The sequence below is a fragment of the Echiichthys vipera genome (assembly GCF_963691815.1).
Source record: "Echiichthys vipera genome assembly, chromosome: 13".
In the NCBI taxonomy this organism is placed as follows: domain Eukaryota; kingdom Metazoa; phylum Chordata; class Actinopteri; order Perciformes; family Trachinidae; genus Echiichthys; species Echiichthys vipera.
Window position 1 is genome coordinate 17,922,532 of NC_139838.1, and position 18,899 is coordinate 17,941,430.

An 18,899-nucleotide genomic window follows, 5' to 3' on the forward strand; every position below is an offset into this window, starting at 1 on the left:
GCATGAGTTGTAATGAAGAAAAAGGAACAGAGATAATAATAATAATGTCGTGTCTCCTGCCTGTTTATTGTTCTTTCTCTGTCAAACCTGGAACACTTCAATAATAAGGGAAACAAATTTGTGCCAGCACACACATAAACACAGAAACCAAACATCAGACTTTGATGGTCCTGCACAGGTGTTGGTTGTAATTCTCAAATCTGAACTAAAATCATTTGGAAATAAGATTTATGTGTGGGTTAATGCTCTTCTTACTTCCAGTTTACACCATCTTCCATTAGAGTTAAATACCTGTCCTTTTAACTGGAGGCTTTGAAAACATTTGCGTCATCTGGCGCACTGGAGGACCAGTGTGCGTAGTGTTGCCTTTAAGTACCATCGGAATATTAAGACCTATTAGTAAAGTGTCATAAACAACCATAATAAAAAAGTATGCATAGGATTGGGGAAGATTAAGTCTTGGTAATTTATGGTTAACGGGCTTTGCCTTGGAAATGTTGTGCTCCACACTGATCAGAAGTTGCTTGGTGAAACTAGGTGGATTTGCCATGATTTGCGTAACTTATCTTCATGTCATTTCACTTTATCTTTGAGGAGTTGATTACTTTTAACTTCAAGTGAGTCACACTTTATACTTTCTTGAACATGTTTCAGGAAGTTATGTGTTGAAGAAAGGACATTAGCCTTAAAGGATACTGAAGTGTTTCTCAACCAGGGGTAGCTCCAGAGGGTCCCCGAAAAAGGGGAATGGTTGAGTTTTCCAATTTAAGAAGTGAGCCCACTGTGAGTACAGTAATAAGAGTGGCTTCTGATCATAGGGTTCACTTCCTACACATAACAACCAAAATCTTTTCAGATTGAGGTCCCTGAAGTATAATCTTATCAAATGGGTCCATGACCTAATAATGTGTATCAATATAGGGCTCCTTGACACAAAAAAGGTTGAGAGCCATTGGGTTACTGTACCTTAGCTACCAAAGTGTGATGGGCAGAGGGAGGGCTTTAGGCTAAATAATTTAGTATTTAGTATTTCACATTGCTTTAGCTATCACTATAGTCCTTGTTACTTTTGTGGTTGCTCGCATCTCTGAGAGTGTGTCTATCTGTCTGTCTTTGTGTCTGTCTTTGTCTCTCTCTCTGTCCATCTGTCCGTATTTTCTCTGTTTCTCTCTCCTTTTCTTCCTCCCCAACCGGTGCAGACAGATGTCCGTCCTCCACAGAGCTGGGTCTGTCTGTCGTTCCTGCCTGTTATAGGGAAGGTTTTTGTTGCCACCGTACTCTACGGGGGAATTGTTGGGTCTATGTAAATCATAAATAAGTCATAGAGTGTGGTCTATACCTACTCTGTAAAGAGATACGTTTTTTATGATTTGGCACTATAAATAAAATTGAATTGAATTGATTTGAATTATTTATTAGAATTAGCAATAATAATAATAATAATAATAGTTATAATAATGAGGTGCATGGCTATGCATATAATGTACAAATAATATTCGAATATATTTTATTATAATTATTATATTTACTAGTATTAGTAATAATAATAATAATAATAACAATAATAATAATAAACGTTATTTATATTTCATCTTTTTGCATCTTTCTATATATGAACGGCATCACAAAGTGCTTTAGAAAACACAGGTAATATTATAACAAATATATACAATTATAAAGAAAATACTAAGGAAAAGGATAATATAAGAAATTAAAACACGTTGATAAAGATGAAAATGGATCATAGATAGATAGATAGATAGATAGATAGATAGATAGATAGATAGATAGATAGATAGATAGATAGATAGATAGATAGATAGATAGACAGATAAAACCATAAGGAACTCTGACATGCGATAGTAGTAGCCTACTACGTGGTCCTGGGTGAGGAAGCTGGGGATTACGAGCAGTAAGTGAAGGCCTCATAGGATCCCATTTTTTAGGAGGGCTGATGTCATTTCAAAACTTAACTCGCACTCACAAGTCAACGCGGCGAGCAGCTCACCTCTTATTCCCCCGTGAAGGCTTCTCTTGTGTGAGGCGCACTCAAAGAAAACTTCAGGAGGAGCAAACCAACCAAAGGAGACACAAACTTCCAAACCACAGACGAAACAGGAGGGTTTTTACAGCAGAAAACCCCGGGACCAGAGCCCCTCTTTCTGTGGGCAAAGGCGGCTGAACTTTTTTTTTTTTTTTTTTTAAACTGCAACCACATTAAGAAAAAAAATGAATCGGAGCTTTAATAAGTCGCAACCTCTGCGGAATGCGGATTGTAACGCCGTGGAAGTGAAAAGCAAGGTGAGCGGGTTTTCTCTATTTGTCATTTGGAGGCTCTAAATGGGGATTTGAGCAGAAAATAGAAGAGTTCACATGGTCGACCCGTCTCGGAGCTGGGATTGAGTCGGATAAACGGTGTGCAACTAACACACATTTTCTCATTTAAGCTACAGATCTAAGATCAGATCTCTTTATCTAAGCAAACCGGAGCAGGGCGCACCAGTTTCTGTGTGTTTCTGTAATTTGAACTGATTATTGTCTTCTTACTTCCGACCGTGCAAGATTGTGCTGATTTGGCTCTTTCCCTCTCTGTCACGAAGCTGATGGGGGGAAAAACTGGTTCGACATAACAACCCGGAGTGTACTATTTGTTACAATGAAGAGGTGCTATGTCGGATGTTTTTGCACCATTAGTCGCTTTCACTGCGGGTGATGTGCTACATAGTTTCAGCCCGCTCGAAGTTTGTGAGACAGGCTGACAGGGTAATAGCTGCGCACATGAAGTTCACCAGCAAGTAACCACAGGTATCCACCACATTTTTGGGTTTATGTAATGGAGACCAGCAAATCATTCAAAATTGGAGCACACATCACATTAATTTGAGCATTTTCTATGTCAAGCATCATCAAATTCAGTAGAACATTAAACCATGGGTATCTATTTGATAAGAGTTTGTCTGCAGGCTAAAAAAGTTTGAATAGTTTGTGTACAGGATTGACCCCAGTTCATAGAGCATGTGGGAAAGGAGTGAAAACCATCCCAGATAGACACATGTGGTACTGAGTTTAGTCCTGGCCACAAGGTGAACAAACAGTGAGCTATTTATAATTTTGCCACAGCTTCTCAAGGACTTCTCACCTACATTTTTCTTTAAATTCCATTACACAATCTGGACTGGTATTCATGCGTAGTGTGTATGTGTGTGTTTGTGTGTGTGTGTATAAGTATGAAGGATGAACTCCTGAGTCACAGTTGACGTGCCAGATTGAGATGGACAAGAAGTGACTCATTCTGTCCAGATGTCTTTTCACTCTTAGTTTTGGCTGCCCAGTTCCAGTGGTGTGGTGGTGGTGTGGTGGTGGGGAAGTTACCTGGGTAATACTGGGAGAGGGATAACAGATACACTGATGCTTTGAGAGAAGAGAGGATACGTCTACAACATCATGGAGTAGTTGGGTTTTTGTTTTGAGGCAAAGTGGGCGCTTTGAGATTGTTTGTTTGTAGGTGGGACTGACGAGCCATAAACCAGTGTAGCCAGAACGGTATAGGTTTAATGGTATCATCGTCGTCGACGCAGTTGACTCACTGTTATACAACGTCACATTTCCCCTTCTTGTATCACGTATAACTCATCAGTCATCATTTTGTTGTCCTTCCTCTGGTTTTGTTATGAGCACATCTCTAGAACATTTCACTGGGTATCACCTCACTGAACCAGAGCGACCGCTCAGAGCATTGTTATGCGACTCTACTGGTGAGTCTCCTTTCTAAATGTTTAAAAACCAACACTTCCCCGGACACACTGGATCTGCGAGTGTGCTGCAGGGGGTTCATCTCAAGCATGAACAGGAAATGCCACTTTAAATGTTCAAAATGAATCCATGCATATTTTAGAAAATAGGACTTGCTGATTGAAAATAATGGCGGACATTTTTCAGATTCCACCGCAAATTCATCTGACCGTTCTTGTAGTGCAGATATGAATAATCCATCCTTGTGCCCTTGTATCAGGTACTCAGTTGATACGCAGATTGAAACTGTACATTCAGTGTTATATAAACATTTTCATTGAAGCCATCTTCACTAAAGAACTCCTTATCTAGGAATTTGCACAGTCATGAGGAACATGACTCATTTTTAGATATCCTATGATATGGATGACTGAGAATCTTCACACGTGTTAGTTGTTTAAGTGCACAGCGCTTTCATACAGCTTACGTGACCAATTATAGGACCACTGTTGTAAAAAGTGAGAATTCCATGTCTCTTATTATAAAGCAGCTCGATGTGCTATATAAATACTGTGAAAGTATCAAAACTCTCAATCCACAGAGAAATGCGCAGCCTGTATTCAGAAACTTTGTTTTTTTTAAACGAGCCGTCAGGACTTCTATTTAGTTGTGGTGTCACAAATATACTATATATATAGGTAGACAGTGCCCCAACAGTCATTCCACGTCTGCAATGACGGTGCTGAGACGAAGAGAGCGCTGATACAGAAGAACCAGAACCACTGACCAATCAGAGCAGACTTTTTTGTTAAGGGGGCTTAAAGAGCAAAATGGAGTGTTTCAGACAGACATTATGAGAAAGATATAGTGTTTTTGGAACATTAAAGCATGTAAATATGTTCTAGTAGATGCGTATGGACCTGACAATGAGCATAATATGGGACCTAAAAAGCCCAAAATTTATTAAAATGTTTTATCCCTAAAAAAATGTAACATTTAACAATAGTTAAGCATTACCCTTTCACCAGATTGCCAAGGAGTGATGTAGGTGTGTTTATTTGTGTAGTGGAGTGTGGTGCATGTGATGGTGCCTGGTTCTCACTGGTTAGAGTTTGGATTCCTCCAGGGAAACCGTTCCATTGATAAGCTTATCAGGGATAACACTGGAGGTGTCTGGCTGCCTGTTGCGGAGCCTCGGCCAGGAGCTGGTTTCACTCACTGAAAGCTCTTATCAGAGACGAAGACGAGTACGAAGGGATGTCGGGGGTTGGGTTTTTTTCCCTTCTCCCTCTGCCCTTACTTTGATTCATCAAGTATTTCTTTATATCAAAAACTTAATAAGCAAATAATCAGTTTTTAGGCCTGATTCAATCCGCAACGCATTGCCGATTATGTTGCATATTTATTTATCTTCTAAAATGCCAAGACCGTGTAGGTGTTTCTCAGTTAAGTTAAGCCTTACAGAGTATTAGGTCAGGACAAAAGGCAGAAGTCAGTTATGTTCCATTTTCTCCACTGTGTCAGAGTTTAGTGTCTCCAGACGTGTTGCAACCTGTTGACATCACTTCGCCCTGATAGGCTGCGACGACAGGTGATGTCATATTTTTAGTGATATTCTTAGGTTTGGGTTTAGTGTCGAGGCCCCGTGATTAATCATCCCTGTCCAGACCTGTTCATACCAAAGGGCCGCGTTCTGCTTGTTAAAACAGATTGTTCAGACTCATCACAGTTGCCAAAAGAACATTCAGGTTCACAGTGATGACTGGGTGTACTGATATGCAGAAGTTTAAGTATTATTATTGGCAGAAGCCTTATAGTGTTGATTTACAGTTCAGTCGTGTTTAGGTTTCCCTTTCCCAAATGTCAAGTACACCTACCGAAGACTGACAAACCTGTTTGTCCGTTCCTTGTGTCATCACCTACTGTAGATTGAGTTTTACGAGCTGGAATCCAAGTTATGCTTCCAAAATGTGTGTTCACAACATGCGGTGTGTGCCTTTTGTTGCCTTCAGTGAATCTGGCTGCAAACCACACACCCGCCTGCCATCTCCCAAGTCTCCTAACACGCCTCCTCTTAAATTCATGTCATCTTCTAATTACAGAGCCGGTTAATGTATCCCCCGCTCTTCTTCTCTTCTCCCCAGTCGCTACTCTCTTCTTCTTCTCTGTCAGCAGTTTTCCTCTCCCTCCTCCTCCTCCTGCTCCATGATCATCATCTCTACTCTTCTTTTCTGCTTCCCTCTGCTGTGAGCTGATGATTACAGTTACAAACAACACCTTTCGTCTACAAATTACCGCTGTGATTCAGACATCAGTGCTACTGCAGTTGTGTGTTGTTGTGGTTTATGGAGCTTTTGTGCCTCCGTTGTTTCTTTGCTCCTCAAGTCCATTCTTGTCCATGAGTCACATGATGACCTCACAGTGACCCTCAGCCGCGCTCTCATTGGTGGTTCAGTGATCTAACCGGGAAAAGCTGTAGCACAATTGTTCAAGTCTGTGCTCTTGTGTGAAGTAAACAGTGGTTGGGAGGCAGGCCTACCAGCCAGTGTCATTTATATACTGTATACTGAGACAGCTTACTCATCCACCTGTATTGTTCTATTGTGCAGCAACCCTCTTCCTTCTTCCTGCTCTTGGTCAAAGTTGCATTTGATGTGCAACTGCAACATTTGTTTTTGCAATGATCGGATCTTTGCGTGCAGTGTAACACAGAGCTGCAAACTGAAGTTGTTTAGCTGAGGTAGTTTTCCACACCCTGATGCATGCATCTCGCCATGATCAGATAAATTTGTGGATAGCCGCCTAAACAACAATCACACTCTGCAAAGGATTAGTTTCCAATTTGAGAAATGCAAACATAATAAGATGAGACAACCAATCTCATGTCTTTACTCCAAATATAAAGCTACAGCTAGCAGACAGTGAGCATAAAGACTGGGAACGGTAGCCTGGTTCTTCTATCCAAAGGAAACAGGAAACCTCTAAAGCTCCCAGTTAACTAGCAATGTTCACATTTAAATTAATAATTTAATATTTTAGGGAATATGCTTATTCACTTCCCAACAGTTAGATGAGAATACTGAACCCACCGTTTTATCTCTCTGTTCAATATAAGGCTACAGTTGGCAGCTGGTTGTCATAGTTAAGTATGAGATTTGTATATGGGGGGACAGCTAGATTGGATTGGGGTTTGCATGCATAAAACAAATAAGATTTTAGAAGAAAGTGTTAAGTTCAGTTCAGTTAGCTTTAGAGGTAGTTCTTTGAGCTAATTTAAGCTAACCGTCTGCTGGCTGTAATTTCACAATTACAGTAAAGACACAGAGTGGTAGCCTCTCATAGTCTCTGCAAAAAAAGCAAATAAAACATACTCTCAAAAACTATTTGTGTAAATATATGGTATTTTTTATTCGCCCAGAAGGTTAATGTTTCATTTCATAAAAGCCTGTACATTTTTTACAATGTTAGTGGAGGCATCTTAGACGAGGTGGCACGGCTCAGCTATAGAATACTGATTTGAAAGTCTTTTATATACAGAAGCACTTACTTAGTCATGTATTTAGGTAGATGTTGTTGAATCATGGTGATTTATATGCTATCAATCATTTTGGCTGTATTTTTCTGTAACTATCAAACTCTCCCTACGGTTGAGTGAATATGTAAATGATTAAATTGCTTTGGCTGTGTTAAAACAATTTTTGCCAAGGAGTGCAGCTAATTCGGTCTGTATTGTGCTTAGAAACAAGTTCCTCTGTGCTATACTTTATGTTGGAGGCCTACATAAGGTCATGACTGCAGCTGTGACAGAGCTCAGCGGACTTCCACCCTGTTCGTTTTATGTGTGCCAGTCAGATGGTTTAGATAAGTGCATGAGGTCGGACATCCCCGTTTCCTCTTCCTGTTTGGTGACTGTCCTTTTTAATGTCCTCTCTCCTTCTTCTCTTCAGTATGGGGCAGAATTTCGGCGGTTCTCTGTGGATCGGGTCAAGCCCGGCAAGTTTGAGGAGTTTTACAAGCTCATTCTGCACATCCACCGCATCGCCAATATGGAGGTGATGATCGGCTACGCTGACATCCACGGTGATTTGCTGCCGATCAACAACGACGACAACTTCTGCAAGGCGGTGTCAACAGCTCATCCACTGCTAAGGATCTTCATACAGAGACAAGGTAGGTTGTCTGAAAAGTCTTTAAGACGACACGGCTTCCTTTTTGGCACTTTCTTATATCTATAACCCAACAGGAATTTAGCTTACCGTGTCTAAAAAGGCCATTTTCCCAAACATTAGAGTCTTAAACATTGTCTTTTTAAAACTGGTTGTTAGTTTAAATAAACATCAGATGGATATTGGCTTTCAAATATCCTGCAACTAAATCTATAAAACAATCATCTATTGCAATAACTGCATCTTAGGCTGCAATTATTGTGGTGACTCAAATCAAGTTTCCCCGCAAAATATTTCCTCATCCAATTATGCCGCTCTTCCCGCTATGGGAACTCAAGGCCTTTTTGTTTACTTCATGCAAGGCTTTCTGTGTGTGTGTTTTTGCATTTCCTGCTCTCTTATTGGCTGGATCTGTCTCAGTCTATGTCTGTCTGCCTGGCTAAGTCCTGTGTCTTATCCAGAGGAAAGGCTCGCAGGCAGATAAACACACACACACACACACACACACACACACACACACACACACACACACACACGCACACAGTCCGGTGCCTTGACAGCCCCATAGAAATCAGGTCATTGAGCAAAGCCTGTATCCCGGCATACCAGACATTACTGAGAGACAAAAGGTCTGCATGAAAAGAGAGACTCCTTACTGAGCTCCCTCCGTTGTGTGTGCGTTCATGTGAGCGTGTATTTGTTCAAAGACAACACCACAGTACCCTGAATGGGAGCCAGTCCTACTCTCTCTCTCCCCCCCACTCCATATCTCTCGCATTGATCCCCAAGTCTGGAGTGGGCCTTGACTGCCTGCCAGCCAGCCAGCAAGCATACAAATTAATCTATCACCATTCACATCTATTCTTACCCGCAATTCTTCCTGGAATGTCCTTCGCTGGGTTGTGTAATGAACATGTACACTCCAGGGTATTGTTTTAATTGTCTTCCAGTGGTTCAAATACAAAAGCTAGCCCCCGTGCAATAATTATCTTGTTGCAGATTTCCAACATGAATTAGGGTTTGGATCATCAAGAGGGCCCCACCAGACTCCTGCATTGTGTGATTCACTGTCTTGAGAGCCCATGTGGCTGCAGCTCACTTATAAGATATCAGCGGAGTTTCAGTTTTTATGATAGGGTAACAAACATGAACATTTGTGTGTCTTTAAATGGCATCTTTCGGTGTCTTTATGCACTCTACATTGTTTAGGTCGCAAGAATATTCTTTTCAGCTAAAAAGGCAGCCCCACCTATTGAATGTATGGCATTGGCGGTGTGAAATAGATATTCTGCTCTTTCCCCCATGTTTGTTAACGTTTTATTTCATCAAGTCATAAAGTTTTTGTGACGCATTAGCAGAGGATAAGAGGTTATTTTAAGCGAGCTGGTCCGGTATTAAACATTGTAGAAAATCTTGAGCTAAGTCATGTTACATAATGTCAGAATTCATCCCTGCGACCCATAGTTTGTGTCTTGGTGGTTCATAACCGTAGATCCAAGGATTCTGCCCCTGGCTTTTGCTTTGACGTGTCACCCATATCCATCGTACACCTCAAACATCATATATCCATTCCTGTTCCATGAGATGGGTTGTGTACAAGGCAATCTTACCTTTGTCACATCCATTTTATGTTCCAGTTTCCCTTTCTGCCACTCTGGAATAGCAGATGCCATAAAGCACCAGAGAAACTCACCCTTGTTTAAGAACTCCTAACGAAGGGGCCTACATTGTAGTGCTGTTGTTGTTGTTGTTGTTGTTGTTGTTGTTGTTGTGGTGGTGGTATAAACACAACACTGACATGGTGATATGGTTCAGGGGAATGTGTGCACTGTTGAGCGATGCTGAAGCAGTCTGGGCATCTTAAGCCTCACTGCAGTCTATTGTAAGTTGCCAGACAAAGAGGTGTGTGTTTTACTGTGAGCACCTCATGTCTCAGAAGAGCTGCCCTGCACCCAGTATGCTACATGCACAAGAAAGTATGTGTGTGATAATGACTGTATCAGTCAGTACCAGCCCGTTAGTACAGGTCATTAGTGGTGTCACCGTGTATCTTCTCCGCCTCGGTCAGCAGACCACCCCAGATGAAAGAAGAGGACACACGCACACACATGCACACACACACACACACACACACACACACACACACACACACACACACACACACACACACACACACACACACACACACACACACACACAAAAAGACACTGTGACTCAACCCTCAGACACAGAAGGGACTTTTTTGTTTAGTAACATAAACTGGACTGGTCTTTCACGTGCATTTGAGTGAAAAGAGAAAAAAAAAACGATTTTAATTGGCCTGCTCTCCTGACAGCTCAGCCCAAAAAGTTTACATGTCTCTATTTAATTTGAATTTATTAAAAGGAAAGCCCTTTGAGATGTAGCAACTCTTTTTCAAGGTGTTCCTATAAACACAAATGTAAGCCTATGAAACGCACACAAACAACATTGCATAACAAACATACATTAAAATACACAGATACGGGCAGCTGGCTCACCCTCTCTTACCCGCTCCCAAACAGCCCTCAGCTGTTAAACAAGAAAACTGGATACAATCCAAAAACCTGGAAGATACATACAATGTTATAAAGAGCATTTTTATTCTCTTCACCACAAATAACAGAAGAATGTACACACAAATTACAAGCCATGAATGAAAATAGATGTAAGAACAAATATTCCAATCAGAAGGAGCTTTGTATTTAAATGATTTTAAATCAGGGGACAAAAAATGATATTGCACATGTCTGAGTGGATATGAAGATCTACATGAAACCAAAAACATAACGACAATTGAAAAAAAAAACACACATTTAAGATGAACCAAATTCAACTGAAAAGCAAAAAAAGTCATCATACAGTAAATTGAAAAAAAGTTATTGCAATGTGTAAAACATGCCCTTTTTTTCAAAATTGGCTGCCACATGGACCAGAATGTTAAAACTCCTCAAAGGTGTTAATACATTGTACAATAAGGGCTTTAAGATGCTTTCATGAGAGTTGGAACACAATGCGAGATGAATGAATGAGGAGAGTAGATGGGTCTCTCAAAGTTTGAATCAGAGTGGGAGAAAGTTAGAGGGGAAGACAATGCACTGAAAACAAATGACTATGACCTTTTTTATTTGGATAAAAAAAATTCTGTCAGTAAACCCTCCCCTCCACCCGAGATCAGACAAGAGACCTGTTTCAGTGACTTCCCTGTGTGTGTGTGTGTGTGTGTATGTGTCTGTACTTCTGTCCTTGTAACAATAGCTATTATAACGTGACGCGTGTGTGGGTCTCTTTTATCTACCTGACACCCCCCTTCCGGGCTTAGGTTGCCATTGTTGGTAAGATCACATGAGCACATGCAGCAGTTGTGTGGCGACACAGCAGTAATCTTGCTCGTGATACCTGTTTCTCCCCGCGGGGGAATGACGACAGCTCATTTTATTGACGACTTGAGCTGCAGAACAGAGGCTTGACACTTTGTGGCTTATCCCCAAACAATTCACAATAGCCTCCCAGCTTAGATGATTGCAGTGTTCGTCTTCAGTCAGAGAAAAGGGACAATTTATATGTTTGTGTTGTGAATTGCACTGATTTTTAAAAGATAAAAGTAAAACCTAAAGATTGAAACTGCAACAATGCCTCTTTCAAGAAACCTATGTTGCTCCTTGTCTCGCCATTACTCTTTACTAACAGAGCAGCGATTTTCTCTTGAATTCGTTTTTTATAATAATTTTGATCCGTCAAAAGAGTGATATCCCCTTAAGAGATAATCCTCTAAATATATACTATTTGCAGCAACATAGCAAGTATTATCTTTCCAGCAATGCAAAACTATTAGTAGGTGCAATGAGCTGTAACATGTTTCAATTTGGATATAGTTCACTTCAGCGGGGTGCGTGTCATTAGGATACAAATTGTTCAAAAACAGAAAATACCATGGATCTGTCGTGTCCACGGTTAAAAGGAGCTTCTGCTATACATAATATTTTAAATTAAAGGCAGTCTGTTTGTAATGAAATGATTAACGCACAAAAATGGATGGAGAGAAAACATATTCTTGGACTGGAACTTGTTCCAGTAGTACTAACATTACTTCTGCAACCTCTACTGTTTTATTTCAGGCTTTACAAAAGGTGGTCTGGGGTGAAAAATATCAGTTTGTTGGAGACAAAGGGGAGGAGGGTAGTTACTTCACACAAGGAAGTTTTGTTCTTTTGTTCTGGGACACTTTTACATTTCTCATGCACAATCAGGAGAGCTAGGGAGGGGGGGAAGTGACGGGAAGAAATGGGATCATGAGAAGAAAAGAGCGAGTGAGTGAACCAGCTCTGTATGTGGAGGTGGACTTCTTGTCCGCTCGAATGTGTGGATTTGTCATTGCAGTGGTTCAGTCGTGTGTGGTTGATGGTTGATGTTCGATTGGGGTCACACGCACAATCCTGAGCTTGAAATTCTTTGTACAGAGAAAAAAATGGATATCCTAAGAACAGTAGCTTCATATTGACTCCATGTTTAGTTTAATGTTTAATGCATTTGGTTTCAAGTGATGTGCCTTACACAATGTGATCAGAAGTTGAATTTTCTCTAGTACTATGACATTTTATCAAAGGTTTATGGTATGTTTATCTAGGGAAACTACTGGAACTACTAACTGCTCATTCATGTTCTGCCTCTTGTGCAAAATGATGCAAATTAGAATATGGATAAGAGAGTGGGAGCACTGCCTACACAGTTATTTTAGGCAAAAATAACTCGGACAAGAAACCGGTCACTGAGCTCCTCACTTTCCACATTTCACAAGTATTTTACTGTTAAATGATTAAAGGTACCATATTGTAAAAAGTGAGATATGCATAGCCTTTTTTTTTATCATAATTCAAGTCGAGGTGCTATATATAAATACTGTTAAAGTATTAAAATGCTCAATCCACAGAGAAACACACACAGCCCAGAAACTGTGCCTTTTTAAGACTAGAAAGTGCCGCTACAGTCATTCCCTGAAAATATACAGATGTACCCCTTAAAGGCAAAATAACAGAATATATCTGATCTATTCCCACAAATCTACTTTTGGAGAAGAGTGCAACATGTTAATGCAGAATGTTAATGCATTAAAAGGCTTGTGGACCTGGAAAGGGCACAATCGAGCCGGCGTTAATGCGTAGCTGCTAACTTCCCACACTACAGTAATGACTGTGGTGATCTTGATGAAAGTCTCTAATGATGCACAGTGGAGGACACGTAGGGTCCAAATAAGGATATGTGTATTAAAGTCAATTTGAATCTTACCTGTAATAACACTTGTGATCGACAAAAAGATCTGGATCAAAGAAAAACACAGGCTTGTTTTTGGAAGTTACATTTCTTTTGGGGGGGGGGGGGTTGAGTTGTTTTAGTAGACAGTGCCAGTGGCCTGCTCACAGACTAAACTTTCAACAAAGAGAGGAGACCCCTGTTTGGGCTGAAAGTTTAAATAAATAGAGCAGACGAGGTAGGCCAAGGTCGAGTCAGTGTGGCTTCATATCTAGCATGCTGAGTACCAGGGTTTCTTTTTTGTAGCTCCGGCAAACCAACTGCTCTCCACACCTGTGAAAACTAGAGGGCCAGATATCAGTATCAGCCAAACTAAAGAAAGATGTGGCACCACAGCACAAATAAAAAAAACGGCAGAATAAAACCGCAGCTATGCCAGTTAAAAGCTGACATCCACACCAGTGCTGTTGCTCAACAACTTGGGCCTCATTGTTTGCTTGGAGATCAAATCAATGCTGGCGATATTGTATTTCTATGGCGGCCCTGACTGTCTGCTGTTTGCCGACTTTCCACATTTGGCTCTTTTGCTTTTTTCCTGTGTTGTTAATAAGGCTTGGCAGACTGTGAATAGAAAGGTGTCATTTACACTTACAACTATTAAGGGAGTACACAAGGAAAACTAAATGTTGCATGTTGTTGCTTCAGTGTTCATGAGTGTTCAAGTACTGTATATCAAGTATATATACAGATGTTAGATATGGGTGATGGGCAAAGGCTTAACCTAACCAGACTTGACCTTTCCAGGTATGGAGTCTCACCGGCTATAAGCAGGAGCTCCGTTCTCTTCTGACATCGTAAAGTTCTGCAAAAATGCTTTCCTAATCCTGAGACTGTGGTGATTGTACAGATCTTCTGTGCCGCCGGGATGAAGATGTGTGTGAAGCATCCTATTTTCGCACTTCACACCTTTTTTGTTAAATTCCTCCAAAGTCAAGAACCTGCTAGGCATTTCTGCCTGTCACACCTCCACCGGTGCCTATTTTATTATGTAATTTTAGTGTTAGTGGTCTAGTTTTCAGCGTCTCGTAATAACTATTAAATAAATTCAGAAAGAACCTATTGTACATTTTAGAGCCACAATAGCTGTTGTGTGTCCAGTCTCAGTCTGTGTGCTTTTAGTAGTGGCTGACTGCAGGGACTGTGTCAGCACATCTGTCCACTCTCACACCATGGCCAAAGGGTGTGCGTGTGCGTGTGCGTGTGCGTGCGCGTGCGTGCACTATTGTCCATGTGCCATGTTCACTCGATGGGTTTGTGCAGCAGATTTGTCAACATGCAAGTGCTCAGTCATGGTAGCTTTAGGTTAAAGCTTTGACCCCACAACATTTGATCTATTTGGACAAGAGGAAGACCCACCTCAGTAATTAGTGTTGGCTCTTTGTCCCAGTCAGACCTCACAAAGCTGATTTAGTCCTCAGACACTGGATTAGAATTAGATCTCTTGATTAGTGTAGAAGACTCAGAATATATTCATGACGATGTGCAGCTTTTTCTTTTCGTCCCGTTTGCTTATTTGCATTTTGTGTGCTGTTCAGGGGATAATAAACTTGCATGCCAGCCACACAATCAAATACCATGACAGGCAGAAAGCATCCTTTTCCATTCCAATAGATCTATTTAGGTCATATAAAGGCAGTGCCTTATTGCCTTGCCTCAGTGTGCTTCTGTGACTCCCTTAACAGAACATCAGTCATTAAGCGTGAGTTTGACTGTGGTCTGTTGTGCTGCGGCTGCAACTACCTCTAGTCTTTGTGCTTGGTACCAGAGAGCAGCCTCGGGCTGTGCAACAAGGAGCTGGCTGAGTGAAAGGGATGGCTATGAAATAACAGGCCCTACACACTGCCTGCTGCTCCTGGAAGGAAAAGGAGACAGCGGCTGTCAGTTAGAGCTCATCTGTCTGTTTTTTCTTTTTTACTTTCTTGTGCTTTTATATTCTTTGTTACATCTCCACCCTGCTGTGTTTCCCTTTTCCTGAGTGTTGAAAGTGTGCGATTCCTGTCAGATAGGACGCCAACACTCGTCTGTCTGATCATCTTGGTCCATGTTCAAGAATGCTGTCTTAGGTAGCTGCTTAGACCGATCCTCATTCTTTTCACATTAGAGCTCAGGCATGACTCAATTGTCAAGGGCAAAGGGGGAGAAAACCACGGCAGACAGTGGGGAGTCAGCCTGACAGTAAGAAAGACAGACAGGCAGGGAGAAGGAAGGAAGGAGGGAGGACTGGGCAGGTTGAGTTCACCTCCATTCTGCGGTCTGGCTGTTGTCCTCTTGTTGCGATCTGAGCCAACAGAAATCAGCAATTTTCTGAAGAAGAGGGAAAGCCCGTGCAGTCAAAATTTGCACGAGAAGTGCTTGTATAGTACAAGACAAAAGCCTTTTATTAGAGCTTTGTGTACGCTTTACACAGATACTTTGATGACACATCTGGGTCACATTCAGAGGGCAGCAGCATGGGAAAATTCACCGCCTTTTGAAACTGCCTCATCTCAGGCAAGTGAGGTGTTCAAGGCCCAGTCAGTGTCGGAAATCTTTCCCGCTTGCTGTGTGTGTGTGTCACGGTGCATCTCTGCGCCAAATAAATCCTTGTCTCTACTGGGGAAAGTTTCAGGGCCGTAAAAACCTTTCAGATAGTGTGTGTGTGTGTGGGGGGGCTTCTCAATAAAACCTGTGTGTGGCCTTTCCTCTGCATGTCTTCAGACAATGCCAGCCATAGTTAAAGTGTGATGGAGATGCCTGGTGCCTGCCAGGAGCAGGACAGAGAAGCAACACCCATGTCCGACGGGGAGCTGCCTCTCTTTGTGCCACTGACTGCAAAAATCACTGCAGACCCGCTCGGACGATGTTGTAAATCACTCAGCTGGCGTGCACACACATTCCCATTACATCTAATTTGTGCTCCTATTACATGTTTGAGTAATTTTTATATTAACTGCACCAACTTTTTCTTTAGTTGTGACAAAGAAAAAGTTCATATGCGTCACATGTCCCAGTCGAGGCACATCTTCAACCCTTCTCTCTGTTGTTGAGGCGTGGGAGGCGAGGTCCTGTGTTTTAATTAAACGTGTAAGGGCTGTTGTGTTTGGCAGAACTATATTGGTGTTTGTGTTTCCTAAGTCCCTGCTTTCATTTTGGTTTACGACCCCGCTTTGAACTGCGTCCTCGCTCCCCCACAATGAAGTTTCCAGACATTGTGGGACACGAGTGTCTGCGTCTCCTCCTATCATCTGTTTGTCGCGTTTGATGAGCATTTCATGGATTTATTTTTGAGTTTTGTAGGAAATTCATCCTTCCAAAGTTGTTTGAAATGCAAATTTCCTGAAGGACGTGGTTGACTTGCAGCCCTTCATATTGGTCAAAATAAACTATACACACAGCTGCTTTCAATTCAGGGAATGCCATCACACCTCAACAGACTTTGTGTTATGACTACTGTGATTCTCATAAATTCAGTGGCTCAGTTGAAATTGGCCTCATCCAGCATCTAAAAATGCTTGTAATGGATTGTGTGCTGAATGTGATGAATATAGCCCGGGCCTTCAGGGACAAACAAACAACTTCCTAAGCCAGCACCACCACCAGGCCACTCCTAAGCAGCATAAACCTTCAAAGAGAGAAAAACAAGCTTGAAATACTCTCGTGCCATATTTCTTTTTCCCCTTGGTGTATGACTTGAAAGAGGAATGAAGTCCTGTGACATGTGTGACTGAATTTCCAACTGCGTGTGTCTTTTTGTTCTTTGTTTATGATGATGTTGTTTGTATGTTGTCATAAGCACAAGGGGCAGGGTTTGTTTCGGGATTTCCCGTCTTAACTCGATAGAATAAAACACATGATTCTAACACTCTTTTTTTTCTATACATTCAGGTTTTACATTATTTTGAAAGATGTATTTTTTACATTAGGTGTAGTAATTTACAATTTAATTCTAAAACGGTAGGAAAGGGGGGGGGGGATGCATGATTTTGTTTTTGGCCATTAGTTGGATCAGAAGACTGATACCACTCTCATATTTGTCAGCTCTGTTTAAGGCTACAGCGGCCCATTAGCCTACCTTAGCAAGAGTTTGAAATGTTTTTTTTATTTTTATTTTTTATTTTTTTACAAATTAAACAAAAGCGATATAACGACTTAAGCTTTAGAGATGCTCTTAGGTGGATTTTGTTACCTGCCGATAGAGCAAAGCTTGATGTTTCCCCCCATTTCAAGTCATCGTGCTAAGCTAACGTCCCTTAGCCCTCGCTATTTAGCACACAGACATGAGAGATATTAATCTTCTCAACAAGAGGGCAAATAAGCATATCTCCTAAAATGTCAAACTATTCCTTTAAACCATTCAAATAACTTTTGAATCCGCCTCCAACAATTCTTGGTTCTTGTAGTTCTTTTTTGTATGCTGGTACATTTTTACTTATTTGCACTAAGCTAACTAAAAATCTACTATTTTCATTGAGAAATGAATCACAGAAGAAACGGAAACCAATTTTATCGTTATATAATCCTCCTAATAAAGTTTAATGTTCACATTCATCTATTGAAGTGGTTAAATCAATGCTGGGAAATGCAGAATTTCATAAGTGTTAAATGACAGGTTGTGTGTTCAACAAACATTTAATCACAAAATACCTAGGATGTATTACCCCTCAAACAGGACAGAGATAATACTGAGAATGGTTGAATAAGAGTACGCAGTGGAAAATTCCCAGGCCAAGTTTAGAACCGAGCCATGTGCAAAGTGAGGGAAGAGGGTAAAATATTTGGGGTTAGAGAGAGCGGGGGATATGGATGTTGGGTGTACGTCAGTGGGTTTTCGAGGGAGGAGTTGCTGGTTTTGTGCAGAGACTGCTCACTGTGAGTCTGCTCACTGCAGTTCCTCCTTAATTACAGCTCTACTGGAGGACAAGGCCAGGCTTGCTCTGTGTGTAGTAGCGCTGGTAAACAAATTCACACATACAAATGTAATGAACACAACTGCAAGCTTGAGCAAAGGTGGAGCGTCCTTTGAGGAAATCCTAGTTTATCTCACTTTATCAGAGCATGAAGGCTGGCTTGAAAAGAGTGTGATGGTCACTGATGCACATATATGGTTTTCTGTAATATCTCACCAATTTTCCAACATATCTGGGTGTTTCGGTGTTTTAGTGCTGGGGATACAGTTAGAAATCTGTGAAACGTAAAAGTAGTAGTAAGTTAAAGTAACTTTAGGATCTGTTTCACTGTTGAGTTTTTAATGGAAATTACACTCTAAGGATAATTTGAAAACCGTTTTAATCTACTGTACAAGCTCTCTGAACTAAGTAAGGGGAGCTATGGGAAGTGCACGGTAGCTAGCACAACATCAACCTAGAGTTGCCTCTGCAAAGAGTTATTTTGGGAGTCCATAATTACAAAGGAGGGACTGACTTTGCTTCTCGACAACTCACCCGCAGCAAACACACAAGGTTGCCTTCAGAGCCACCCAGCTTTCTCTGGGTTAACGGGTCCTCGACTACAACAACAATCTTATGCTAACTGTTTGTTTTTACCTATGCTTTAGTTAATAAACAAGTAAATCTATTAGCCCCCCACCCTTATTTTGTAATTCAAGTAATGCTCCTGACTCGCCGCTTTGCTTTGAAATGAAGTGGTTGTGCATACTGCTGCTGATGCACATGATATGCTATAATTTCTGTACAT

At 41.2% G+C, this 18,899-nt stretch overlaps 1 protein-coding gene across 1 annotated transcript in view; it reads left to right on the forward strand.

The window, feature by feature from the left end:
* The first annotated feature begins 2,005 nt into the window (after positions 1 to 2,005).
* Positions 2,006 to 18,899, forward strand: part of pard6gb (par-6 family cell polarity regulator gamma b) — a 32,929-nt gene continuing 16,035 nt past the window's right edge. The window contains exons 1-2 of the mRNA XM_083926073.1: positions 2,006 to 2,301; positions 7,680 to 7,902. Of these exons, the coding sequence (XP_083782199.1) occupies positions 2,230 to 2,301; positions 7,680 to 7,902 (295 nt within the window). The 5' untranslated portion in view covers positions 2,006 to 2,229. The remainder of the gene's footprint in view (positions 2,302 to 7,679; positions 7,903 to 18,899) is intronic.